This window comes from Taeniopygia guttata, chromosome 4A (assembly GCF_048771995.1).
Source record: "Taeniopygia guttata chromosome 4A, bTaeGut7.mat, whole genome shotgun sequence".
Classification (NCBI taxonomy): domain Eukaryota; kingdom Metazoa; phylum Chordata; class Aves; order Passeriformes; family Estrildidae; genus Taeniopygia; species Taeniopygia guttata.
In genome coordinates this window covers 8,778,652-8,806,025 of record NC_133029.1, presented here as the reverse complement: position 1 = coordinate 8,806,025, position 27,374 = coordinate 8,778,652, and the positions used below count along the sequence as shown (strand labels likewise).

The 27,374-nt window shown below is 47.1% G+C and overlaps 1 protein-coding gene across 7 annotated transcripts; it reads left to right on the top strand.

Annotated features, from left to right (window-relative positions):
* Nucleotides 1-782: 782 nt before the first annotated feature.
* SEPTIN6 (septin 6) lies at nt 783-27,232 on the top strand. Of its 7 annotated transcripts, XR_012055985.1 has the most exons (12): nt 783-912; nt 6,960-7,074; nt 14,022-14,217; nt 15,356-15,542; nt 15,773-15,934; nt 18,233-18,329; nt 18,595-18,763; nt 19,674-19,806; nt 20,365-20,555; nt 22,450-22,493; nt 24,233-25,616; nt 26,719-27,232. XR_012055985.1 is itself a non-coding variant. In XM_032748367.3 (11 exons), the coding sequence occupies exons 1-10, from the start codon at nt 886-888 to the stop codon at nt 25,590-25,592; spliced, it is 1,281 nt and encodes a 426-aa protein (XP_032604258.1). In that variant the 5' UTR covers nt 783-885; the 3' UTR covers nt 25,593-25,616; nt 26,719-27,232. The 7 variants fall into 7 exon arrangements, 4 of the variants coding, with proteins under 4 accessions (XP_032604258.1, XP_030128462.1, XP_030128461.1 ...); XR_005980386.2 differs by lacking the exon at nt 22,450-22,493 and having other exon boundaries at nt 25,273-25,616; XR_005980387.2 differs by lacking the exon at nt 22,450-22,493.
* Nucleotides 27,233-27,374: the final 142 nt, after the last annotated feature.

Here is a 27,374-nt window from a genome sequence, read left to right as displayed (position 1 = left end):
TCTGACCATGATAAAACCAGGGTGACAACCTTGGAGACTTCACTTGGGAGTCCAGGGGCCAGGAAAGTTACTTTGGAGAAGGACTGAGTTTCCTCTCCCTCAGCCTCGTTTGGTGCTTGTGCTGCTTTCGAATGAAGGGGAACCCAAGCGGCACCAGCCACACCCTCGCAGCTGCAGCAGTGCCGGGACCGCCGGAGCTGAGGCTGCACCGCCGGGACGAGCGGGGCCGGCGGGAGCGGAGGTGCCGCGAGGGGGAATTGGCACAGCCGCTCGCAGCCGGGGCCCGGCCGGGCCCGAGCGTCCGGCGGAGCTGGGACACGGCAAGTGCGCGGACATTCCGCCTGAAACAGCAACTCAGCTGCTGAGGCTGGGGGACCTGGAGGGACCCAAACCGCGGCCCGCAGCCCAGCCCCGGGGCTGCACGGCTCGGTCCGCGTTACCGCAGGGGCCGCAGGGCACCGGGACGGGTCCCCCCGGGCCTTCCCGAGGAGGCGGCGGGGAAGCCCTCCCCGCGCCGGGAGCGGGCAGGGCCGGGTCGCGGAGGCAGCCGGGCAGCCCGCGGGCAGGCGAGGCGCCGGTCGGGCTCGGAAGCGCGGCCGGAGCTCCGCGCCCGCCCGAACCTCGCCCGCCCCGCCCGCAGCCCGGGCTGCACCATCGCGGGCTGCTGCGGGGAGGCACCGGCGGCCCCGCTCCTCAAGAACGCGGCGGCGGCGGCGGGACCGGCGGGGCCGGTGGGGCCGAGCAGGGCCGGGAGGCGGCGGGGCGGGGCGGGCGGCGCGGGCGGGGCGGGCTCGGGGCGCGGCGGGGCCCCCCCGCGCGGGGCCGCGGTGGGCGCGCCCGGAGCCGCCCGCAGGCCGGGGCGGAACGTGCGGCGGGCGCGCAGCGATGGCGGCGGCCGAGGTGGCGCGGCAGGTGCGGGCGGGCGCAGGGCCGCGGCACCGGGGCGGGAGGCCCGGACCGGGCAGCGCCGGGCGGGAGAGCCGGGCATGGCCGGGGCGGCGGGGCCCGATCAGGGGGCGCCGGGCGGGCTGCGAGTACACCGGCCTGGGGCCTCCCGCGGGTTGCGAGACTCGGTTCGGAGCGGCGGCGGCTCCCGGAGGGTCGGGCTTTGGGGGCTGGGGTTACCTGGGGTAGAGGGTGTTGGGGTCCCCCCGCTGCAGCCCGGCCCGGCGACCTTGGGCTGCCCGCACCGCGGCGGGCCGGGGTCCTGCCCCGCCGGTGCCCCGGGCCGGAGCCGCCGCGCTGGCGGGGCCGGCCGGGCTGCAGCGCCCGGGAGGCCGGGCCGTGCTCCCTCACCCGGGGCTGGGGGCCCTCGGCGGGCCGGGGCACGGCAGTGGCATCCCTGGCTCTCCGGGGATGCTGCTCTCCTCCCGGAGAAACCCTCAGTGCTCGGTGGTGCGTGATGCGGAAGGAAGGACTCCGGTCTGGCACCGTGTGCCGCGGAGGAGCTGTGGCAGCCGAGCACCGGCACCGTGTCCCCGCTGCGCTTTGTCCCGAGGGTCCCGGTGCTGCCAGCGGCCACTGCCGGGCTCGCCCGCCTGCCTAGCGCGGCACAAGATCCCTGTGTGCCTGCGAGAATTATCCAGAAGAGGAGCACAGGGAGTTGAGCCACCTCTGCGTTTGTCAGAGAAATGCTAAGGAGGCATCTGTATCGCGTTTGCATGTGGAAGGGTTTTGTCTGTGGTTTGATGGGCTTCCAACTTTCATGTCCATGTGTTAATACAGAAGTAACACTTGAGGTAAATGCTTTCCAGTTTCGTCTTCAAAGCAGTATGTTTTAGCATGGACCCAATCTTGCTGAACGAGTAGATGTAGCCATTCCTTGCCAGGTTGTGATGTTATTTCCTCCTGGACATACCCATTGCCTTGTATGTGACTGCCAAAATATGTGAAGTGACTCAGTTACTCCCCTGTCTTTTAAAGAAATTGAGTGTTATGCTTTCCTAAGATAATGTACAGGAGTTTGAGACATCTATTTGTGGCCTGGAATGAATTTATGATACTGCACAGCTTCACTTTGGAGGCAAAAGGGAAAGCTGGCTGTGAGACAGACTTGAAATTAGTGTGCTGCAAATTGAAAATGTCCTTTTACAAGCAGGTAACTTGTCAGTCAAGGTCTTGGGCATCTGGTCATGTCTGGTTCGTGGAGCAGTCAGCTGTAATGTCCTGGTGGTGTAGGGCTCTGTGTGTGCCAACAGGGTTAAAGGTGTGAGAGCTGGGGCTGGGTTTGGGGAGGAGCTGGGGTTACAACCTGCCATTGTCCCAGAGAACCCTTCATCAAGCCCACACTTACTGCAGGGATAGTTGGTGAATCCCCCTTATCCCCAGATGGGCAGGGTGGCCTTGTCACCACCAAGCTGGGCTCCTTCTCCTGTCCTCTGCCAGCGGGGAGGATGGGTGCAGGGGACGTCTTGCCAGGCACTGTCCAACTGTCCGTATCCAGCAGAGGTCAGAAACATTACTGTGACTGCTGATAGTGATGTGTATCTTCTAACTGCTGACTTCTCCTGGGAATGTATCCAAACTGCTTGGCATTTCTGCAGCCTTTTGTCAGGGGCATAAAGAAGTGTAATCTTAAGAGCTGTCAGAATTTGAGATTTCGGAAGCACTTGGCTGTTTGTGAATGTTGAATGGCCGAGTGTTGCAATGCGTCTGGAGAGGGTGGTTGATGGTCAGGACCTTTGGTGAGACACTTCTTGCTTTTCATGGTGCTTGATTCAAAACTATTTCCCTCCCACTTTTCTGGTGTTTTTATTTTACATTCTTGATGATCTTTTATCAGCTGAGCAAGGAAAAATAATACAAAGTCTTTATCTAGACTTTACATTCCTGATTTACATTTATCTTGTGGAGGATGTTTATACTGTCTGCTGGATAATTCTTTCATTATATAGGAGAACTGCATAATTGTACAAGTGTTGCTCTAATTTGCTGTTTAATCAGAACCAAATGCAGTCTGGTGAAGTGAATACCATAACTCCAAGGTCACAAGAAGGGATCTGATGTTGTTCTGGCTTAAAGACGATGTGAAAAACTGTGGTATGGAAACCTGAGTTCAGGTTCTGCCTTGCTTTGCCATTTGACTTCTCGTGCAAGAGTTGTCTCAGGTTTGGGGGGTTGAGCCCCCAGGTTTCAGCATTAAGGGCAGCAGAGGGGCAGGAGGTGGCTGCCGTGAGCTCTGGCAGCAGTGGTGGAGCTCTGTGAGCGTTGCTTTCTTTGGTTTCATTGCAGGATGGTGCTCCTGTGCTTATTGTGGCAGTTTGGAAATCCTTCTAAGGCCTCAGGGTTTGAAGTGGAAAGAGGTGAGAAATTTTGTCAGAAATACTGAGTGTCAGTTGTGAGGTCCTGAACAGAAACACTCAACTAGATTGTCTGCAGCCTCTGAGAGCAGTTTTATGTTGTGTGGGCCTCATTTGGACACTGGGTCCCTTGGGTTCAGAGCTGTAAAATTCTTTATTTCCTTTGCTGTGCTCTGCCTGAATATCACCAAGTGGAGGCTTTGCCTTTGCCATGGAATCCTTTCTCATCATGGCCACAGGCAGAGTCCCGAATGTGCAGCGTTGACATTTGCAATGAGCAGCACCATTGCATGTGCTCTGCTTTAGCTCCACAAAGAGGCAGCGGCCTCTCAGGACTCTGGGGACAGGAGGTGACAGTGCTGTACCTGCTCGTCCTGCTAAGTAGATCAGGGCACAGATATGCATTCAGCAAGATTGTCCTCTAATCGTATTTTCATGCCAGGGACCCTGGAGTGATTCAAATACCTGAAGACTAAATCTTGCCCCTTTTATGTAAACTAATAGTTAATGGATGGTGCTTTCAGGCTTGGGGCCATTCATTAAAACATCTTGGTATTTTCCATATGATTTGGATAGTTTTCTGTAAGAATTAGAGTAGGTGGTGGTGGCTTCTGGGGCATGGAGATGTCTTTACAAAAGGCTGTATAAATCCTTCTAAGAAAGGAAGAAGTAAAATAGCTTCTCCAAGTGGCTGGTCCTCACTCTCCTTTCTTTCACTCTACAATAACCCTGCCTGATAATACAGCAAGAGAGTGTGTTGCTCTTTTTGTTCTTTTAATCTTGTTTATGACAAACACTCTTTACTTCCTCCCAAGCGACAACAGCCCATTTTGTCTAGGCAGGGGGCACTCTGTGTATGTGGGGAAAAAAAAAAGGCATTTGGTGGTTTGGTGTGGTGCCAGTGTTCACACTGGCTTTCCTGAGATTCCATCTTTGTCTTCGTTCCAAGAAGATGTAACCTTAAAATAGAGAGCACAAAGGACTGTCAGCCATCCAGCACTCACTGATGCTCCTGGAAAAAGCCTTCATGCATACAGTAGTTAAACTTTGCTTACCTTGTTGGTATCTCTGTATGTTTTTAATTTGATCTGGTTTGGAAGATGAATGATGGAAGACAGCCTTGAACACCTTATCAGCAAAAAGCTTATAAGCTTAACATATTCTCCTCCAGTGTTGAACAAGGGGATCCAAACCTACATTTAATATACACCCAGGATGACTAATCAGTGTGTTCATATGTTGTTTATGGTGGTGCTGTTTATATATAGCAGTGCTCCGGTACAGAGACACCACTTGGTGCTTGAAGACTGGTGACTTGCACTGTTTCTTGGTGGATCAGACAGAAAGTGTTTATTTTCTCTCCACTGGTTTGGTAATTGCTGTCAACTTTCTGATAAGTGTCAAAACCAGGCTGATCTTAAAATGTTACTTCTTTCTATTTGTTTTTTCCACTGCATTCAGTCTCTTGATGCCTTGGCCAAGGAGGCTGTAGATTTTTAGGCAGAGTAGCACAATATACCTTATGGCTGTGCACTTAACATGGAGACTTAGCTGCTGTGACTGGAAATCCCATTTTGCAGTAGTTGTTTCCTGGCCTGTACCAGATGTGAAGCATGGTTTTAACTTGTATTGTAAAACCACAGGTAACTAGAAAAAGAACCTACAGGAAATGACTTGCAGGCTGAATTCTATGTGATGGCAAATGCCTCCTCTTAGCTGAGAGCAGCTTAACTTCTACCATTTATTTTGTTCCATCTGGATCACACTTATATTTAGGGATGAGGGGATGATTTGTTCTTAATGAGAACCCACACTCCTGCCCACGCTTCCTGGGGAGAGTAGTGTTCAAGCAGTCTTCCAGTGGTGTGGCTTTGGGGCCGAGTATTAAAATACACTGGATATTTCTCCTTCCCCAGGAGGTGCCGTGGGTCATTCTCTCTCTCGCGCCTTCGTGGGCTCTGTCCCCCCACTCTGTTCTTCACCAGGACCTGAGGCTGTGGCTGCAGATCCAACACTGCCATGAGATTCCCCAGGACTGGGGTTTTGTTTTGGTGGATGCAGTTTGGGAGGGTTTGAGTGTGTTGTCACCAATGTCTGACACTCTCACTTTCTCTGCTTTAGCTGGTTCTGCATTACTGGACCTCAGAGCTGCATTGTCAGTAGGCAAAACCAGAATCTGCTGGGCAGCCTGAGTGCCTTCCTCGTGAACATGTCATTAGCAGGGAAGGTGCTCAGGAATTAATGAAGCACCATATTTGGTGAACAGCTTGTCAAGAAGAGTCAGACTAATACACAAAATATGGCTAAGGGGAAACATATTTACACATCACAGACTGGTAAATATGGTTAATGATCAAAGTGTATTTGGAGCCTCATATCTGAAAAAAACCAATCCAAACCCACAACAGCATAACAGTCACAGGACAAGAAAACATGCTGACAGGCTACTGTAGTAAATGTACTCCTCGGGGATGTTTTCCCAGCCTAAAATACCAGTGCCATTAGCAGAAGAGGGAAAACCAGTATTCCTGTCCTTATAAACAGGCTTTCAAGATATGTGAAAGCATGATTGTGAAAATAAATTCAAAATCACACCCTATAAACTACTGCCTTTTGGCTGTAGTATTTTTTGCAAACTGATGGAAGGCTAGAGGGGAATTTTCTGATTTTCACACTAATATACATTTTTAAGAAAAGCCTTTGCTTCAGAGAGGGAAATACCTTTTTAGGGCTGCAGGAGGACAACTCTCCAGTACACACCAATACAGGGGTGCGGCACTGGCTCTTCATTTTGCCTGGTGCCATTTCTGAGGCTGAGCTTCTGTGTGTTGTGTTTTGCTGTCAGCTGGGCAGGGTTGGGACCCAGGGTGCCTTGGCACAGACTGGCCGGGTGAAAATTTCTGACCCCCTCCCAAAGCTTGTGGCTGTTCTGGGCATGGAGCACCATGTGCTCTGCTTGGCTGGGGAGCCCAGATTAGTGGTGTTGAGCACAGGAGAGAGCAGGGTGAGGAGCAGCTTCTTGGGAAGTCCTTCAGGTGGCTGGGCAGGAGCAGCCCTTGTCCCCCAGCAGGAGGTTTGAGTACCTCCACTCCCAAACCCTCTCTGCAGGCTCCTTCAGGCCTGTGGGATTATGAGCAGCTCAGTTCTGGACACTTTGTTGCTTTGTTTTCCTGTAGTACAGTTTTCTTTACTGTTTCTAGCTAATTTCTATACTTGCAGCCGTGAATGGGAATTACATGTGAGTTCCAATTCATATAAAGTGAATGGTAATAGGCTTGTAGGAGGAGTTGTCATTAATACCTCGCTTTGCACAGAGGATTCTTTTTCTTTTCAGTATTAGGTGAGACTTGAGTTTCTGCATATTTTTTTGAAGAAACAAGTGTTTTTAATCTCTTCATTTCAGCAGCTGTGTTTGTGTACACACTTTACACATTGTAGTGTTATTCTGTTAGGGCTACCGTCAAATGTTTGACAAATAATTGTTGTATTTGTGCCTTCTGGAATTGTTTTAGAGAAGAGTGAAGCATGCTGACATGATTGATAGATCTGTGCAAATCTCTGCTTGGACTGCGCAGTTGATTCCACTTGGGAGGTCGTAAGGGTTTGTACAGAACAGAGTATTTTGCTTGCAAGTGACACAGCTATTTCATTGTGTTTCAGGGTGAAGGCTGTCGTACTGTCCCGCTTTCCGGGCACGTCGGATTTGATAGTTTGCCTGACCAGCTGGTTAATAAGTCTGTTAATCATGGGTTTTGTTTCAACATCCTGTGTGTGGGTGAGTATTTCCATTTTGGGAAGTTCTCATGCTGAAAAGGTTTCAGCTGGATGTAGCTCATAGCTTACAGCACTAACAAGGTAGCTTTGATTTCAATTTCCCCCAACTGTTCTATTTTCAGTAACGAGATTTTCTGGTGCTCTGGGAAATCCCCACTGGGGTTCAGCAGTATGGCTTTTTACCAAGCAGTGAAATAAAATGCCTAAGATCACAGGCTGTTATTATGATCTTTCTTTTCCTTATATGTTTGAATTTGACCTTTTTAAAAGAAAATAGGTACTCATGCCAGCGTACTTCGTTATGAGGTCTTGTTTGGTTAAGTATTGAATTATTGTTATAATTATTTTAACAAAATACTAATCATGCTTCTCTTAAATCACTAAAAGCTATTTTTTCTCCTACTTTCTGTGCATACTTGAATTAAGATAGTGTCTGGCCAAGCCTTAACTCTTCTGACAATTATCCAAGCTGCCATGTGGTGTGGATCACAGCTGGGGCCTGGCACTGTAGCAGGACTTGGTGTCTGTCCCTGCAGCCCATCTCACAGGGTTAGGATCCCAAACAATCCCTTCTTTTAGGTAACAGAAATAAAACCTGTATGGCTGTGGTACCATAGTTTAGGAAGGTTAATGAGGAAATTAAAAATGGAGAATTAATACTTGATGGGTTTGCTGCTGCTGGTGCCCTGCCCTGGGGAGCAGGAGGTTGTATGGCCGTGGCTGCTCGGACTGAGCCCTGTCTGCAGCTGATCCCAGCAGTGCCTGCTGTGGCAGGGGGGAGAGCAGCAGCTGTGGACACCTCCTGGGGACTCAGCTAGTAGTCAGCCCTGCATCCACGCAGAGATTTTCTGTCCCCTCCTGTGGGAGATGCAGCTATGGACCCAGAACAGGGTTAACTCTGAAACGAGAGTAGTAGAGCAAGGAGAGGAGAGCTGAGCCCTGTTAAATGGAGCTGAGAAGACAATTTTCCTTACAGTCACATCTTACATTTCTGTGAGATGATAAACTTTGCTGACAAGTGGAGGTCACTGTCAGGCTGAGTCTCTAGGTGATTTCCTCAGTACATGAATGTGATATGACCTAAGGAAACTCCTGTCCCCACGCCTGAAGTCTAAAAGTGTTTCCTTTTCCACTTACTGGGCTGCAGTGTTTTTTTACAAGTTCTAGGTGTAACAGTGGGTGCCTCCTGTAGTTATATCTTCACTTTGATGTGTGAAGAGGAGCTGAATGCCTGTGCTTTCTTCTCTGCAGAGCAGAAGTGGAATGCATTAATAACTTGTTGAAGTGAATAACAAGGACTCACCAAGATCAATGTACATTAGTTGCTAATGTCAGTTTTTTATGAATAGTAATAACACAATCTTGAAATAAAGAAACTTTATATAGAAAAATATAATAAACTTCATTAGAAAAAGATTTTCAAATCTTGCCCCCACACTTAAACATCCTGGAGAAAGAAAACAAAAACTCCCAGTGTTCATCTGTCATTTATTCTGTTGGATTTCATTTGTACAGCAGAGTTTGAGATGAAAAGTTGAAAGAACAAGGAAGCAAGTGAAGATTGGATGAGGATCCCATAGACAGCCCACAAAGCATGACAGAAAGGGACTTCTTTCCCCCCATTTTTCAGCAGTGTGTGGCATCTGTTGGAGGAAAAATCCAGTGATACTTCTACTCTGTGTCATGCTGGATCTGAGCCACTGATTCCTGCAGCTCTTGCTGGAGAAGCCAAAGAAAGCTTCAGAAATGACTCTCAGCAGCATGTCCAGAGTGGAGCAGTTTTTAGCTCTTATACTGAAAGCTGTCTCCCCTGTGAGACTAGAGCCAAAGCTAGAATGAATAAGAAAACCTCTCATTAGATGTTAGGTGTTGCAGATGGTTTCTCTGATCTTTTATTTCTCAGCACAATCATTTTCTCCCTAAACCTTACGTGATAAATTTTTAGTTGCCTCTTAGTTCAGTGCAAAGGCTGGAGAAGTGTTTAATGACTGAGACTTTCTGTGCTGACTGTATTTCTCAGTGAGATAGGGGGAAAAGAGGAAGAACAGGCTGCAGGTTTTTGATGTAAACTTTCTCAGTTTTTGCTGGGGTAGATTGTAGTTGCATTAAACTAGTATCCCAATTTAAGCAGGATTTTGTCCCTTCCTCTCTCCCAGGAATTGCAGGGAATTTGTTCTAACTGGCCTATTCAGTGCAATGAGAAAGGCTGTTTTGTGGCAGAAATGCTTCTCTCTCCCCAGGGACTGTACCGAGGCATTTTGAGGGCTGTCACTCCAAAGGAGTGAGCCTGTGCTGTGCAGGAGCTCCAGCCTGGGGGAGGGAGGGAGGGATGTGCAGAGGATTCCTGGTGCTCTGCAGCAGGCAGCTCTCTGGGGTGATGAGCTGTACAGCCTGGAAGTTGCCTAGTGGTTGTTTCTGTGGTCACTGGTGCAACCAGCTGAGGAGAGAACAGTTGCTCTAATCAAAAAGCCATCTGTCTCCTCAGCCTTCTCCTGCCCTGCACTGCTGGTGCCCTGGGGGGGATGCCAGGAGCTGGGTGCTCCTCTGAGGTGCTGTTTCAGTGTATTTTGTGAGCCCTTGCTGCTCTCCTCTCGCCCCTGCAGCCAGCCTTTGCCTGGCTGTGCTGAATTGTGTGGTGTCTCTGCACGCCTGTCAGATGAAACAAACTATTTTCTGCTCTCTCCTTGAGAGATGGCCTTATCAGTCTGAGTTGCCTCAGGGCTTGTCTCCACAAACCTGCTACATTGGATTGGCTCCCATTTCTACACATGAAAAGGCTGTGCATGCATATACATTTTCTTTAAAATTGAATTATTTGATATCTAGAGCCATGGTTGTTAATCTTGTGAAGGGCAGGTGCTGCTCTCTCAAGAAAGGAAGCTCTTGTGAAAGCTGCTCCCTGCCTTTGAACAGGGAAATGCTCCAAGGACTCCTCTGTCCTCCCACAGAGTCGATTGATGATGATGTGATTGAGGCCTCTTAAATCCTGAGTGTTGTGGGAAAGGGACGCAGTGAGTAGTTGCCTGTTTCACTCAGCACATGCTAGGGAAAAGCAAATTAAATTTCCAGGCACAAAAGGAGGAGGTACAGCTTTTGTGGTGTATAATTCAGCTCACTGCTGCAGCTGCTTAGGATGCTAAAATTTCTGTGAAAAGAAGCCAGAATGACAGTTCATTCAGCACAAAAGTGCCTGTCTTGGTTTGGGAAGTTAGGAGCTTGTCCCAGCTGTAGGTTTGCAAGTGGTGCCACCACAGTTCCATCACTGTGAGATTTGGTGAAGTTTCCACAGAGCAGTGAGGATCCCATGTGCAGGTGCAGTTGGAGCAGGGAACATGTCTTACAATGAGAGGCTGTGTGGGGAGCCCAGCACAGCCAGGCTCTTGGGCATGAAGGGTGGATGGTGCTTTCTGAGCACTGATGTAGGGCTGCTGCATGTCCAGAACCTGCAGTGGTGGCCCTGGCCATTTTTTTTTTCAAATATTCTTGAATATCATCCGACTTAACAGCAAAACTCCATCCCATGATGATAGGTACAGCACTCAAGCTTTTCCATTGCTGTCACATCTTCCTGGTGCAGAACTCTTCCAGTAAAGGTCACTGTCTCTGCCCTGTCCTCCCCAGAGAGCTTTGTCAGCCCTGTTTTGGGACAGCAGACCGCTGTAGAGTTGCATAATCCCTAAGTATGGTTTTGGAGATCAAATCACATGTGTCCATAAGCCTGACATCAGGAAATAATCTCCCTGCCAGGGTTGCCTCTCACTCAATTTGTGTACACTGCTTCTTTTTTTCAAAGTAATTCTGCCTGTTGTAATCCCTGTTCATAATTTCTGGTTTTTGGGGAAGATTCCAGTGTCATTGGTTGCAACAAGCACAGACCACTTGTCCTTTTTATCAGACCATCTGTTCCATCTGGACTTCTGTCCTTACAAGAAGCAGTTGGCACCATTCACATCTTTCAGCCAGCAAAAAGTTGCCTCTGTATGAGGCAGAAACTCTCAGAAGATTCAGAAATTCTTCCTCCTGTTGTTTTGGCCTTCAAAATAGCACTGTTCCCTATCTCTGCTCATATTTAATACAGCAGAACACTTTGTTAGTGTCCTTAGTCTTTTGCCATTTCATGTCACTCTGTCAGTGTTAACATTCTTTCAGCTGAGACAGTCTTTCCTCTCTACTCTGCCTTCCCTAGCAGGCTTTAATTCTGTGTCAAGTCAGTGGGGTTACACAGTGCAGGGACAGGGGTATCTGCTGGCTCAATGGAAATTTGGGAGTGCAGACTTCCCATGAGATGCCATGTTAGTGCCTGGACATTTTAACTATGAAGGTGTTTGTATGGGCAACTCCCACCTGGGGAAAAATACCAGTTCTTATCTTCCCCTTCCAAAAGGAAAAACTCACTGAGTTCAAAGTTGCCTTTGCTGGCCCTGTGTAGCTGGCATGAGGTGGAGTGTAAAAACATACTCTGCATTTCTTAAACACTTCTCCTAGCCCCCCTGACAGTTAAAGTCAGTCCTGCTGGAAAAAACACTTGAGATGGATTTAAAGTAAGCCATGATTAACAGGTTCAGGATGTGCTTAAACAATAGTCTTGGCCTCCTATGAACATCTTTCGCCCAAAAGGAGAGAGGCAGAAATGAGAGGTGACTTACAGGGTGCTGTCTGCCCAGAAGCCAGTGTGGTTTACAGATGACCTTCTGTATCCACTGCAGGGAGCAGCTCCCTGCCCTGTCACTGCTGCTGCTCCCCTGTCACACTGTCCTGTAGCCTTGGAGCTGCTCCAGGGCCTGCCGGGCTGTGGGGCAGTGCCACAGGAGGAGGCTTTGCAGGACTGTGTGTGGGTGATGCTCCTGCACTGCAGGGCTGAGGGACTCCCCTATCCTGAGATGTCCCATGAGGATTCCTGGCATTCACAGGCAAGCAGCCAGCTCACTGCTCTGTCCCACCCATCCCTTGGCAGGGGCTTTGGAAATGCTGCAGTCTTCTCGGGCTGTTTAGATTTTTGTCTGTTTTTACCCTGCTGTTTTCCTGGAATCCCTGAGAACAGCCTGGGAGGTCATACAGGCTGTTGGCTGTTAACTCTCAAAATCCCTATCCAAACCATGGCAATGCTCTGCTCTGATTTGTGCACCTCCTCAGTTTTGGAGGCCAATGGTCCCTAACAAGTCCAGGCAATGAGATTCCAAGTCAGTGAAGGGCTTGTTGGACCAGCTTATTCTTCCAGTGACAGAGGTAACCTTGTGCTTTGCTGGGTCCCCCTCCCTTGCTCTGGCCAGTGCTGTTGCAGGTACAGCTGATGCACTGAGGTAGCACAAGGGACTGCAGCCACACCAGCTCCTGGTGGGACTCCTTCTCCCCTTTGGATTGAAAACCAGATGGGTGCAAAGAACGACTGCACTGGTGACTGCTCTGGCTGTAGTTGGTGTTGGCTGGTGATGGAGCACAAGCTCTCAGCTGGCTCCCAGGCAGCTCTGCAGCTCAAGGTGTACATTGGCTTTGAAATGTTAATGGATCTTGCTGCCTCTGGAAAGACACTGGATATGTCATCCTGGCAATCAGGGACTGCTTGCCAGGATGACAAATCCCAGGGCAGAGGATTTGGGGTTTGGAACTAGACAATCTTCCTTCCAGCCCAAACCATTCTGTGGTTTTATGAATCTGCGTTTACCTTGCTCTGCCATGTACTTCAGTCCTGAGTGAGGAAAATCCCTTCTGAGGCCAGAAGAGGAATTTGCCTGCTTGCAGGGGTGAGGCTTGGAGATTTGGACATTTGGACGGGGGAGGATGGGGAGGAGTTTCCCCTTCTTGAATTGGGCATTTCATGCAAGTTTGGATCTGATACAGAGCTCTAAACCTACAAAAATAAGAAGCTCTTTTATTCTGAGCAAAGTGGGAAAATGGTGAAGTTGTTTTGGTTGGGAGCTGAGGGCTGGGGGAAGGAGAGGAATGCTCTTGCAGCCAGCCAGTCTCCCTGTGGTCCCACAGCAGGCTGGAGGAGCAGCCTTCACAGAGGGTGGGGTTCAGCCGTTCCTGAAGTTTCTCCAAATCCAGCTGGGCAGCTCAGAAATTGCTGCTTCCCCAAAACACAGCAGCCTTCACAAGGCAGCAGACCAGACTGCGTGGGAAGTCAGGTCCTGTGAGCTCTGAGAGCTGGCTCTGTTGTCAGAGCCTGGTAAGGGAGGCTGTCCTGTGGAATGTGTGCACAGAGGGATTTGTTTTATTCTTCCTGGGATGTATCTAAAACAAATTCAAGACTGGTCTCTGGGATTTCTCTCTTCCTTCCAGACAAGGGAATAGTTGCCTGTTGGTAAATGAAATCCAAGTAGCAGTTCAGTACTGATAGAATACTAGCAGAATACTGACAATACTAGTAGAACTTTTGGAAGAAGATTTTGCAATATTTTACAGCTTGTGTAGCCCCTAAGGTACGAAACCAGATATTACAGAAAATGCCCCCTCCCAGTGTGGAAGGCTGATTCTCATTGTGAGAAACCAACTGCACAACCTGCTGAGGGACCTGAACCAGCTCTCAGGGTTTCTGCACGGAAGGAAGCTATTTCTGTGGCTGCTTATTAGAGACATTGATCTGGAGCAGCTTTTCTTGGAAATGGCAGTGAGCCCCATTTCCTCTCCTGTTTTTTAATGAAAATAGCATCTTCTGTAGTGTAGTTGTGGGTTTAAGCAGGATCTAAACGATGCTTTCCCCTTCGCCTTTTCACCTCTTGCTTTTCATCTCTATTTTCTAATGACATTAATGGCCATTAGACTGTGAAATGTAATTTGCCCAGAATACAGACCTCCCATTGTTCATGGCTTTCTGTTTACCAGACGCTCCCTTGGGAGCATGAGATCTGCTTTCATCTGCTACAATTTCACCCCTGTTAATGTTTGGAAGCTCAGAGGCCAACCCATATTAATATTCAACAGAACGTTTCAACTCTTTTTCTCCAACAGGGGAAACTGGTCTTGGTAAGTCCACCCTCATGGACACCCTTTTCAACACCAAGTTTGAAGGTGACCCAGCATCTCACTCACAGCCTGGGGTCCAGCTGAAATCCAGTACCTATGACCTGCAGGAGAGCAATGTCAACCTCAAGCTGACTATTGTGAGCACAGTGGGCTTTGGGGATCAGATCAACAAAGAGGACAGGTGAGTGTGGGGGAGAGAGGCTATACTGTGACCTGGCTTTTCCCTGTTCCCTAGTTGGGCCTGACTGCACTGCAGTTTTCCTGTATGCTTCTTAGGAGTTGTCCTTGTCACCTCTTTGGGATGGGACATGTAGAAGAGAGGACAAAGGCTCTGGAGTGTCAGCACTGCTTCAGCTGTAAAGCAGCTTTTCTCATGCTGTCAGAGCAATTTCTGCCCTGCTGGCAAGCTTCTGCCCAAATTCATCTGGTGGGGAGACTGAAATGCTCCAGGGCATCTGGGCTTGTTTTGGTTTGTGCTGACCTCAAGCTGCTGACCAAACCACTAGTGTGGTGTAGTCTCTGCTTGGCTTAATATCCACTTTTGGCAGGGCTCTTTCATGGGAAGAGCCAAAGGAAGCACAATAAATGGGCAGTGAGATACCTTGTGGCAGTGTCTCTGGCAGCTCACATCCCAGAGTGGCTGGAGTGTGTTGGTTAAGGGATGTGCAGTTATACCAGACAGTCTCCAGGGTGTATCTCTGCAGAGACATTGCTGATGGGATTGCTTTTTTGTGGGTCTGCTAGATATTTTTTTTAAGTTTGTTTAAAATGCATGGATGTCCTTTACATTATGGCTCTGCAGGCTCTGTATTTCAGAAGACCTTGCAAGGGAATTGCAGGAATTTCCTGCCTCAGAGCACTGGGCAAAGGTGGTACTGAATGAAGCTGTGTCTTCACCAGCAGCACTCAGGGCTGTGAGAGCAGCAAGCCATTCACTCCCCAAGTGCAAGCAAGGGTTACAAACTGCTGCAAATGAGTCTCCATTAGCCTTGCTTTAGAAGGTCTCTCACCCTTGCATTTGAAAATATGAGTCTGCTTTCCCTGGAGAGGATGGTGCATCTACTAAATCCCAGTGCTGTGTTTTGACAAACAGGCTGCTAGAGTCTGATGTAGGACCATGTCTCCTTGTCAGCAGTGCAACTTTAAAATTTCTTACAGGTGGGGAGCAAGGGACATGGAGAGAATTGGTCTTAGAAAGTGGAAAATTAAATCTATCAATAGCTTGTTTCTTACAATTAAGCCAATGGGCATTGTCCTATTTGTTTGGCTCTCTGACTGTGAGTTGTATAGCTTTTTTTTTTTTTTTCCTTTCACCAAAGCTATAAGCCCATTGTTGAGTTCATTGATGCTCAGTTTGAAGCCTACTTGCAAGAAGAACTGAAGATAAAGAGAGTCTTGCACAACTACCATGACACCCGGATCCACGCTTGCTTGTACTTCATTGCCCCCACCGGCCATTCCCTGAAGTCCCTGGACTTGGTAACGATGAAGAAGCTCGACAGCAAGGTTGGCACAACTAGCTCTTACTGGGCAGATTTGCTGTTTGCATTGTGGAAAGGCTGCTGCTTTTCCAGAGGACCTCCCCACCTTGAATAGCCCTTCTGGTGGAAATGACTGAGTTGGCAGATAATTCTATAGATTGATTGAGCACTTACAAGTTTTTGAAGGTTGTAATGCAGACTTAGAGAAACTCCCAGGAGCGAAGTTGATTTCTTCATACCTCTGTTTTTTTCTAGGTGAACATCATTCCTATCATTGCCAAATCTGATGCCATTTCCAAGAGTGAGCTGACCAAGTTTAAAATTAAAATCACAAGTGAACTGGTCAGTAATGGGGTGCAGATCTACCAGTTCCCGACAGATGATGAATCAGTGGCGGAGATAAATGGGACAATGAATGTGAGTGACTGAGTTCTTGCTCCTCTCCCAGAGCAGCACTGTCAGTGCAGGGGTTGGTGGCCCATATTGGGATGTTTCTTAAATCTACTTTCCCTTTCATTTTGTTTCTTAAAAAGAAGATTTCACAAGAATGTAATCCTTGTAGTGTCATCCTAGGCTAGGAGAGCTTTGTGGTAGGCTGCTGCCTCTCTGGTGGGCTTTTCTAGTCAGAAAACAGACTTTTAATACCCTCCTTGTCCTCATGCATATCTGTCGAGGGACGTGTAAGAAATCAGTGTTTAAACCCTTTTCAGCTCAAGGGTTTGTCATTATTCCTGTCCATACATCACCTGATGGTCTCCCACCAGTAGACTTCCAGTGGCAAAGAATTACACAGCTTAACCAGCAAGGTGTGGAAAACAGTACACAACTTGGGCCAGACATGCCTCGAGGTGCCTGCAGGTTCCCAGTCTGGCTCTGGCCTTACCACCAGTTGTGGCTCCTTGAGGATGAAACAAACTGTCCCTTGCCTTTCTGGCAGCATGTCCTGACCATGATCCCATTTTCCAGAAGGCTTTTCCCAGGAAATCTAGTAGGGGAAGTTGATTGCTTTACTTCTGTGGGTGTAGTAGAGGTCTAGCTGATGTGCATTTGTGCCGCCTCTTGATTTAGTATTAATAGTTGTAGAGTGTTTTGGAGAGGCCTGAAAGAAACATGAAGTTTGTCCCGTTGTAGGAGCTGTCAGTGATGGTTTCCTGGTCAGAGCAGTTCTGTGTTAGCCCTTCTGAGGGTGGAAGTGAACCTCTGCTTGTCTTTGCTTTCAGCCATTTACTTGTCTCCTGGGAGGGAACTGCTGTCTTGGGTTGCAGATGTTGTGGGTTGTGTCAGTCGCTGCACAGACAAATCAATTCTTACATCCTCTGTAGGATTACCAGGTTTATGGGGACTAAGCAGGCCAGATTTTGACCAAGGCAGTTTTGCAGATCTGGAAAACTTGTATCCAAATACTGATATTATTAGAAACATAAGAAAAAGATTACTCTTAATCTGTGTGTGCCCCATGTGAGAGCAGGGGGCTGAGGAATACAGGGGGAAGAGCCCATCTATGTGAGTGCTTGCTGGCAGTTTTGCTTTGTTTGCAGTTTGACTGTATGAGCCACACTCTGAAAGGAAAAACATCATATCCGAAGTTTTTTGCTTGTATCAGCTGTCATGAACTTGTCCAAGTTTTTGGATGACCTTTGGAATTCACTACCTGCTCCTGAGAGCAATCCAGGGTCACTGATCTTCCATGTAGTTGGCTTCCTGAGGCCCTTTCAATTGTCCAGAATTTGGTGCACTTTAGAAGCTTTGCCTAACAAATGTCACTTCACAAAACTCAACAGAAAGGGTTGGTGCAAGGAGCTGGGAACTCAAAGTGCTGAAACTTTGCACTTGACTTCCTTGCAGCTTGGCAGAATGTAGTATAGTTCCCAGGAGCAAGGGAGGTGAGGAGAAATCTCACTCAGATAAAAATGGAGCAAAATGGATGGCAGTGTCTGGGGGGGTTTGTTTGGCTGCCTGAGTTTTGGAAATGAGCAGACTGTAAGGTGAGATCTTCAGAGCCTAGATAAGTGTTGTGGGGGGGTTCAGTTCCAGTTTTGCTGAGCTTGCACTGGGCAAGTCTCTTTTTGCCTTCTGCAGAGAGATCATCTTTACTAAGAAGTGACTATTTCTGAGTTTTTGGAAAGCAGATCCGTCTTGTTCTTAGTCAGCCTTTGTGTAATATGGAGTGCACATCTCAACTTGAAGAGTGTGACCCAAGGTCACCCCCAGCTTCATCCCCAGCTCTTACTCTGGGGGTGAAGGATGCATTTCCATCTCATGGTCTGATGGAGCAGGGTGTCTTGTGCTCCAGCATGAGCTGAAGGAGTGGTGGGGGGATAAAATCAAGAAGGCTCCAAGACCTCTTACTGCTTCTGTGCTTGTGCAGATGTTCTCCTCAGGCATGGCAAGCCCTGGGACAGCACCGCAGTCCGAGCGCAGCACTCTGTTCCAGCTGTCACTCTGATGCTGGTCTTGCACTGGCTCATCTCACCTGAGACTCTGTGGCTGGGAGGATCAGCCAGGTAGAAGATATAGAGTGGTAGCATTAACAAGGTTGCCAAAAAAGGACCCACCCTGCTACCCCGTGTTTTGGACTAGTGGCCGGTGACTAGACTCCCTGAGATTAGCGTGTGCATAATGACTGTCTTGCTCAGTGGCTGTGCTCATCCCTGCGTGCTGGCAGCTCAGCCAGCTCTGAGAGGGACTAACGTGATCTCATTAAATGTGTTCCAGGCTCACTTGCCATTTGCAGTGATCGGGAGTACGGAGGAGCTGAAAATAGGAAACAAAATGATGAAAGCTCGTCAGTACCCCTGGGGTACAGTGCAGGGTGAGTTGAGCCCCGGGGTTTTCATGGCATGAATGGTGACACTTGTGCAAGGAGGCAGTGGGCTTTCATAAAAGGAGCAAGGGCCTGCTGGACTTGATTATCCATGGGGAATTATCCTTTGTTAAATCCTTGTGTCAGGCCTATAGTGCCAGTTTTCTCTGCTTGGAAGGGCTGTTAAACCCGGTGGAGGAGTAGACAATTGAGGAATGTGGTAAGAGATCTTAGTTTCTGTCCCCATTTTCCTCCTTACCTTGTCTTCCTCCAGTGGAGAACGAAGCTCACTGTGACTTTGTGAAGCTGAGGGAGATGCTGATCCGCGTGAACATGGAAGACCTTCGTGAGCAGACCCACACACGCCACTATGAGCTCTACAGGCGATGTAAACTGGAAGAGATGGGTTTCAAGGACACTGATCCAGACAGCAAACCCTTCAGGTGAGATCCCTGGAAGAGACAGGAGGGCTTGAGAGAGGCATTGTTGGATGTGCTGTGTGCCTCTGTGTGTGTGTGTGTGTCCTTGGGGGAGCCTGGAAAAAACCAATGCAGCAAGAAAAACTGCCAGGTCAGATAAATCCACACTCCAGCAAAGGTCTGACTGGGAGAAGGTGAAAATACAGGGAGGATCTGCAGGACTGACTGTGAATCTGCAAGTATGGGAGTAGAAATGTCTGTGCTGCAGAGAGACAGTGATGCCTATTTTGAGCTTACCTAGAAAGAGAGGCCAGACAACATTAAAAGGGTAAAAGGGGATATATTTAATGAAGGGCCTCCAGGTACATTAAGGGCAGACAAAGCCTCCTCAAGGGGCTACACCCAAAATGGACAATGGTCACGAGTTTTTCAGACAGATATAAGTTTGGTCTATTCACATATCAGGTGTTAATCCTCCAGTTATGGCTTCACGTAATGAAGTCATAAACCCCCAGTTTGCTTCTCCCCAATTCACTTTTGTTTATATGTTTTGGAGTGAGAGGCTATAGGTTGTTCTTGGATCTCAGGCCCTGAAGGATTGTTTTTCCTGACCAAAATGTGAAGACAGTTAACTAACACTTTATATGGAGTTTAGAATTATGCACTAATGCAGTACAAGATTTAAAAAACATAAGGGCTGAAATCTTAAGACATCAACAGCAATGCTCCTTTGAACTAGTGTTTGTTGCCAGCTGATCTCTTTGAATTGCCCAACATTCAACATACAAAGATGTGCCAAAAATCGTTGGATAAAGAAGACCTTGGGCACGTGTGGATGAGTGAGTAGCAAATGCAAAGCATAGTCATGGTGAGGGCCTGATTTCAGAGGGTCAGGGTAAGCAGTTTGTCCCAAGTCTTACCACTTCCTTTTCAGCTTACAAGAAACCTACGAAGCCAAAAGAAATGAGTTTCTGGGAGAACTGCAGAAAAAGGAAGAGGCAATGAGACAGATGTTTGTCCAGAGGGTCAAGGAAAAAGAAGCTGAGTTGAAGGAGGCTGAAAAAGAGGTAAAGACTGCAGTACTTGTGTCTTCATGGCTGTGAGTGATGGATTCACTCCCAAGTAGGTAGCTGTTGCCAAAGCACTTTCTGCAGAGTGTGGTTTAGGACTTTTTTTACCAGGAATTCTAAGGTTTAACTTGGATGGAGATGTTAAGGTGTTCAGTCTGTACGACAAAACTGAATCACAGTGCTTGTTCTGTACAACTTATTGCACCAGGAAAGGGCCAGAGTCTTGATTCTGATGAAGAGGTGCAGTGTGTAAAAGTCAAGGAGAGAAACAGCCCTTGAGATGAACTTGTTTTACAAAAAATACACCCATGCAACTTTCTTAGCATTGTGAAAAATCCATGCATTTACTGACCTTTAAAGAGGAATAAGGCAGAGACCCCTGAAGATGGGTTAGGGGTTTTTTTTTTGCACTTTTATGCTCTCCCAATCCTCTGTTCTTAGTCTGCACAATGATACATTGCTGCAACACTGCCTGTAATTTGTTGTGGAAGGAGGCTGTTCCTCCCCTTTGTCTGGTAGTGCCATGTCCCTCTCACCTCTCTCCTTTCCTGTTAGCTGCATGAAAAGTTTGATCGCTTGAAGAAATTGCATCAGGATGAAAAGAAGAAGCTAGAGGATAAGAAGAAGTCTCTGGATGATGAAGTAAATGCATTTAAACAAAGGAAGACAGCAGCTGAATTGCTTCAGTCACAGGCTCAGCAGGCTGGAGGGTCGCAAACTCTTAAAAGGGATAAGGAAAGGAAAAAGTAAGTTGCTAACCCAGAGGTATTTGCTTTTTGGTAATGGTTCTCCTTTATTATTTTTCTGGGTGTTCATATCTCCCTGCAACATAGCCAGTCCTTATCAGGGAAAGGTTTGCAGCCAGATTTAAACCCTAGTAAGGCTGAGCAGTATCTGGAAGCATGTAACATTTGCTGTCATCCTGAAGAGCAGGAAGCAGTACTAACCTCCCTCTTGGCTTTCTGACAGCATGGGAGAGGATGAACTTGTTTTTATTCTCCAAGATTCCCTGCTCTTCCCTTGGTCTCTCAGTGCTTGTAAAGAAGTGGAACCATACTAGCTGCCAAGGCTAGGTTGTGGGTAGCAGGGATGTCCCATTACCCTCAGAGAGGAGTGTGTTTTAGTTCAGGTTCTTACTTTTTTAGCTTGAGAAAATTGTGGAAATTATTCAGGGAGACTAACAGTCTTGAATTCTGGAATCTGCAGAATGAAAGACTGCAAAATGAGAGGACAGGTCATAGCACCTTGTTAGCACTAGTAATCTTCTCCTGTCCTAAAACAGCTTTTTGCCCTCCACAGAAACAGTGGGAGATACTGCATGGCTGTAGCAGGGGTTCCCAGTGCCAGGGGCTGGTGTGACAGGATCCAGCCCCTCGTCAGGGTCTGGCACCTGGGCTGTCTGCAGTGCCTGTGCTGGGCTCCTGAAGTTCTGCTCCAGAGCAACCAGCTGTACAGTGAAACAGATCTCCCAGCTGTCCCAGCACTGAGCAGTTCCCTTCCTTCTCACTGTGCTACATTTCCCAAAAGGAGCATTGTGCCACCTGTGCAGGTGTGCAGACAAACAGGGGTCTGGTTTTGTACCACTGCCATAACCCCCCTCTGCACAGCCCTGGGGCAATCCTTGCCTGCACTGTGCAGTTTTTAGTTCGTGAAGAAGTGCTGTTAAATTGGACTGCATGGGGCGTGCCCAAAGTGCTGACAGCACTGTTTGTCAGGGAAAAAGCCTGTGACTGTTAAGCTTGGGATCAAGCGAGACAGAGGAGGAAAGAACCAATTACAAGAATGAGATCCTGGTTTAGTCTTGTAGTTTAAAGCTGAAGCTGCTTCAAGATGAATGTTCTTTTGTGATGAGCAATAAGTGCTGCACTTTTCTCACTTGCCCATTCCTTTTTCCACTGCCTGATTTGATTTGTTCATTTGAATTGCCTTCAGGGGGTTTTAATATATTTTCATACTGAGGAGTCTGGGACTGACTGGGAACAGACTTCTCTCTCCAGCCTGGACTGTGTGAGGAATACCCGGGTTCTTTCATGCTTAGAGCCCTTAGACATCTGCTCACTCAGGACTGCAGACTTCAGCCTTGAGATCAGTCAGGGTCAGGAATGCAGAAAAGAGAGGCAGCAGCCCTAGAGTGTCAGCAATTAGTTGCTGCGGCCCAAGTCAAACTCTTGGTCCTTTAAGTGGTTCTCATCTCAGAACATCTCCTTGACACCAAGTATGTTGATATGAAAAAGCTTTGGTACTGTCCTTATCAGTTAAGGGCACAGAAAACTCCATGGCAGAGATAGGTCAGTGCTTCAGTAAGGCTTGGGAAGAGAACAGGAAACCTCTTTGGCCTCCGGGAAAATTGCTGTGCTAGAAATGGTGCTGCTTTCTTTGCTCTGTAACTGCTCTGAGTGTCCTTAATGATGGATTTCAGTACTTAGATCATAATTTTTTCTTAACAATCCATGAATTTTGCAAGCTGGAGCTTAACTGTAGTTTGTTTACTACTGGCTGGCAGTACAATAACCTATTTCTTTCACAGGTGACTTGTTTAAACCCAAGCTCTGTAATTTGCACTAATCATGACTCAGTTGATTTTTTTGTTGTTACATCATTATTATCATTATTAGGCCTTACATGTGTGCTGTTTTACAGCTAGCTGCTGTTTGGCTGCATGGTGCATGAGGCACATTGTCCTGGTAAGCGTCATTAACTCATAGAGCCTCGCAGTGGGATCAGTTACCTTTCCTAAAAAAGCAGACCCTGTGCAAGTCCTGAAGCTTACAAGTATTACCTCTGTCTTCCCCTGCTTTCACCCCCACTATATGTGCTCTACCAGTCACTCTCTACATGTGCAGTTGTAGAAAAAGTGTGTTATTATCTTTAAAGATTCTGCAAAGTTTAATTCAGAATTAATTCAGGATATGGAACACAGAAAATTAAGGGTTATATCCTCCTCCTTTTGACGTTTCCCAGCACTTCATTGGCTCTGTTCTCTTTATTCCACCTCTCTTAAAAATAAATTCTATTCTTTAATCACACAGGCCACGTTGATACTATGGCAACAATTGCTATGGAGACGTGGTGCTGATGATACAGCCCAGCTAGCCATGAAAATGTCGCTGTCTTTCCTTTCTCCTCCTTCCCTCCCACTCCTCCAAGCTGTAATGTTAACTTGTGGTTACAGCGAAGGTGAAGGAAGATGCAAGAGTAGTTTCTGTCATCCTCATTAGGGTTATTAGTTAAACTACTGATGACACTGGTCTACTTACAGCTAGGTTGAGTGGGTTAAATTGAGCATTTTTAATTTGCTGACGATTCTCTGGTGAGAGGAAGAGGAAACCTCCCACAGGAATGTCTTGCTTCTTGACAGAGCAGCAATACTCATTATCCAGGGCAAGCATGACAGTGCCTCAGGGGCTGAGGTGCACAGGCCTCTCAGAGAAGGGACTCTGTTGGAAATAAACTATAACACACCCTAAAAACTCATCCTTGAATTCACCCTTCCCTGCAGACAAAGATAACACTTACATTCTCTCCTGGATAGTCTAGACTAAATTATGGTCTGCCCTTAAACTGGGTGAAGCTGATTCCAGGATTCCTTCCCTCTTAACTCCACAAAGGGAAATGGAAAAGCAAGTAAACATTATGTTGCCAGTGAGAGGCATTTGAATGTAATTTAAATGGGACCTTCCACTTAACAGAAGAGCTTCATAAGGGTCTTGCACTGACTTGAACTGGTGCTTACAGTTGACTTGAGCTGTCCAGTTGAATGTCTCTGCTGCCAATGGTAACTATAGAACAATGGAAAGAACAATTCTCTGCTTATCAGGCTTTGAATGTGGAAAAATAAGCTCAAAGAATAACAGTGTTCATTCTGGTGCTGAGTACGAAGGCACAGCTAAAGTGCAGCTAGAGTGAACATTACTGATTTTTGTTGGTTTTGGATTGCTTTTGGCAGTCCTCATAACTGTACACTGTTGTGTGCTGGACTTTGAATCAAATTAAGTTCTTTGTTCCCACTAGGCAAATGCAGACAGTGCCTTTTTCAATGGGCATTTGTCATTGCTAAATTAAATATGTATATGTGGTACTTTTCCAGGATTTAGAAAAACACTCTCCATATTGATCCATAAAGTGTTGCAGGGCTTCGCTGTTTTGCAAGGATACAAACAAGTCACAGTTGATGAATTCTGTAGCTTGCAAAACTGTGAAAGGATTGTTTTAGGAAATAAATTTGGTTCATCCCACTGCTGAGTGTGTGTGTGTGTGTTTGTCTGCATAAAGCATGTTTTGTAGTCAGATTAAACCTTATTAACACTTAGCAACATTTTCTTTTTTGTGTGTGTGTGTGTGCATTAGAAAAACTTGTATTTTTATTTTGTTTTTTGTCATTAATCCATAAAACCATTAACCTGCCTTTTTCTTTCATTTTCAGTTCGGGTTTCCTGTAGAACCTTTCCCTTGGCCCCAGAGGCGAATGCCACCCTCGGCTGTGCCGTTGTGCCCGTTCGCTCACCTTTCCCACTGCTCCCCTCCCGCTCACCGCCCGGCCAGGGCAGAGCCCTTGGCTGCCGGCCTTGGGCTCTTGTGAGGGGCCCAGCTGGCAGAGGGGCTCGTGCCAGGCTCCTGTGCCCACTGCTCCTGGGCAGGGGTCCCCTGTGCCACCACTCAGCTTTTCCCTGCTCCGTGCTGCCAGAGCTGCTTGGGGTGCATTTAGCTCCTGCTGTGGGTGCAGCCTGGTGCTGCCGTGGGGTGGGATGTGCTCTCTCCACACACTGGCTGCCCTCTCCCCATGTTCATTTGCTGTTCCTAAGCCCTCATTACCCCCTGTGCTGCCATGTGTGACTCAAATAACTTTCAAGGACGTTTTGCAAAACTTGACATCCTCACAGACGTGGGCCTTGAGTCCAAACCTCTAGTTCCCAAGCTTGAGGAAATCTCAAATTTGGATCCATGGTTTGCAACTAAGTGTTCTCTGAATGCTGCAGGGGTCATGAAGGATTTCTTGCCTGGTCTCCCTCTCAGTGTGCTGACCTGGATGCACATCCTGGATCCAATCTCAGGGAAAGCTGGTCACCTTGCTGTACATATCAGTGTTTCTGAAGAAAGACTATGCTGTTTCATTGACTTTCTTTTCAGTGATTCCAACAATTTACGGTTTTAATGCAAAAAAATACTACCTTTATTTTTTTTTATTTGACATCTCTTTAGAACTGTACAGATGTTGACAAGTTTCTTCTCATATTTTCTATTCAGCAAAAGCCTTGTTTTTATTGCAAGATTTGCACTAAAAAGGAGGGTGTTTTGCTCACTGGGCCAGGAGCTCACTCTGGCCAAGTGCAACTGTGGTTTGCCTGCGTCTTCTCTCTGTATTTCTGGCTGAGTTTTGTTTTTAAATAAAGAGTTCATCGGACAGTGAATTCTGGTTAACATTTACTTCTTTTGTTTTTTGTTTTCTTTGCCCTTCTTTTACAGTAACCCATGGCTCTGTACTGAGTAATTACCCCTGAATACAATGGCCTGGAATGGACCTTTACTTGTTAAATCGGAGGGTCTAATAAAACATGACAGCATTTCAGCTGTGACCTTTCCAGGGTGTTATCCTTGCTCTCTTCTATATCCTCGTTGTGATTCTGTCTTTGCTGTGTACTGGTGGTTATTGCTTTTATTAAACAATGTAAAATTAGTCATAACAAGGTTCTGGATGCTACAACTTTAAATCCTACCTTTTTTTTTTTTTTTTCCCCTGCAATTAATGGATTCCTCTTTCTCCTGGTCTCATTTCACCCAGCTAAATAAGGGATATGGAAATAAGTTCTGTGAGTTATTTTTGCTGCAGAAATAACAACGCAGTTTAAATATATTTATTGATGACATTAACATGACAACACCATCTTAGTTTAATTATCACATAGTTCAGAGATAAAACACTTTTCTCATTCTATTTGTTGTCATTTTCATGACATCATCTGGCTTTTTGCATTTGCTTTTTTTTTTCTTTTGCTAATTCATGCTATCTGAAGACTAGCATGTAAATCCTCGTTTCCATTTCAGACTTGCTTGTTGTGGCCCCGATCCTTCAGTGCAGTGTGGGCGGGCTCAGGGCTCTGTGTGTGGTGAATCCACACGTCCTGCTCCTGCTGAAAGATCAGATGTGTGCTGCCTCCACAAACCCCCCCAGATGCTGGGCTTTTAGAGATAAGCACACTCAGGCCTAGCCCTGATGATGATGCTGTTCAGTGCCAGCTGCTGCTGAGGTTTTACCTGCTGAGGTTTTACCTGGGCAGTGCTCTGCCTGGTGCCAAGGCTCAGGAGCAGTTTCAGCACAGGCTCAGCCTGGCTCCTGCTCACAGCAGCAGCCCCAGGTCAAACCACGGTTCCTCCGTTCCCAGCAGTCAGGGCAGCCCAAACTCTTGATTGCAATGTATTTTCTCAGGTATTCTCTTTCACCATAAATACAATTTCGTTTCCCATAGTGCTCTTTGATTGCTTTGTGGTTTGTTTGGGATTTTTTAGCAAGTTGAAATAATTTGAATATTTTCTTCCTCCTCTACTTTTGAATGTTGCCCTGCTCTCAAAACCAGTCAATATTAATCTGTCAATGATTTCTAGATTATCTGCTAAAAGGACAATTTAATGTGACATTTTTTACCATACTGCAGGTCACTGTCTGTTCTTCCTGACCATTTGCTTATTAGAATGTTATTTAAAGTTACGTGAAATCTTTTTAAAGACTTTAAAGAAATAAAGGTTTTTACTTGTGTGATTTCCCTGAAGTACTTGAGATACCACAAGGAGGTTCCATCTCTCCTCTGTCAGCTGTTTCCATGTTGCCATCTCTTTTTCTTGCTTTTTGAATGTCTTCCTCTTTTTTGCTAATCTTCTGTTTTTTCTCTTTTTTCCCCTTTTCTCTCTCTGTAGCTTTTTTTAATCTGTCTTCGCCAGCTGCACTGTGTCTGAGGGAGAAGACTGCCACTTCTAGAAGAGTTTAAGGGTCTTATGTCTGGGGAGGGGGGAACAAATCTTCAGTGTTAGTGTCTTGGAAAGAAGCTCCTTTACTGACTTGCATGATACTTTAAATTGAAGTGTCTTGTAATTTGTGTGACAAGACAGGGCGATGTGGGGGGGACTGATGACCTGGAATTTTGAAGAGCAACAGAAATGTGATGTTGGGACTAATGATGTAGCGAATACATTTTCAAATGTTGTTATGGGCATATGTTTTTTCTAATGTTGTCTTTAATAATATAAATGTCACGGGCTTCCCTAAGGTGTGAAGCCTAAGGAATATTTTCAATATGCTGGTGGTTTGATTGGTTTTGGAAACCATGCATTTGGAGTCAAAGAAAATACAAACATGGTGCAACTTGCTCTGTTGGCAGCCACGAAATATTTAATTTTATCAAAGAAATAAAGTAAGAACTGTGTGTTCTCACTGGTGTCCTCCTGTGTCTCACCATCCTGTTAAGAGAGCCCCGTTGGCTGGTGGACGTGAGTCAAGTGGTGCTTTCTCCTTCCTAGCTCCACCTCCTCGCGTTTGAAGTTAGGGGAAGCGGGCGCTGCCGGGCGGAGCTCCG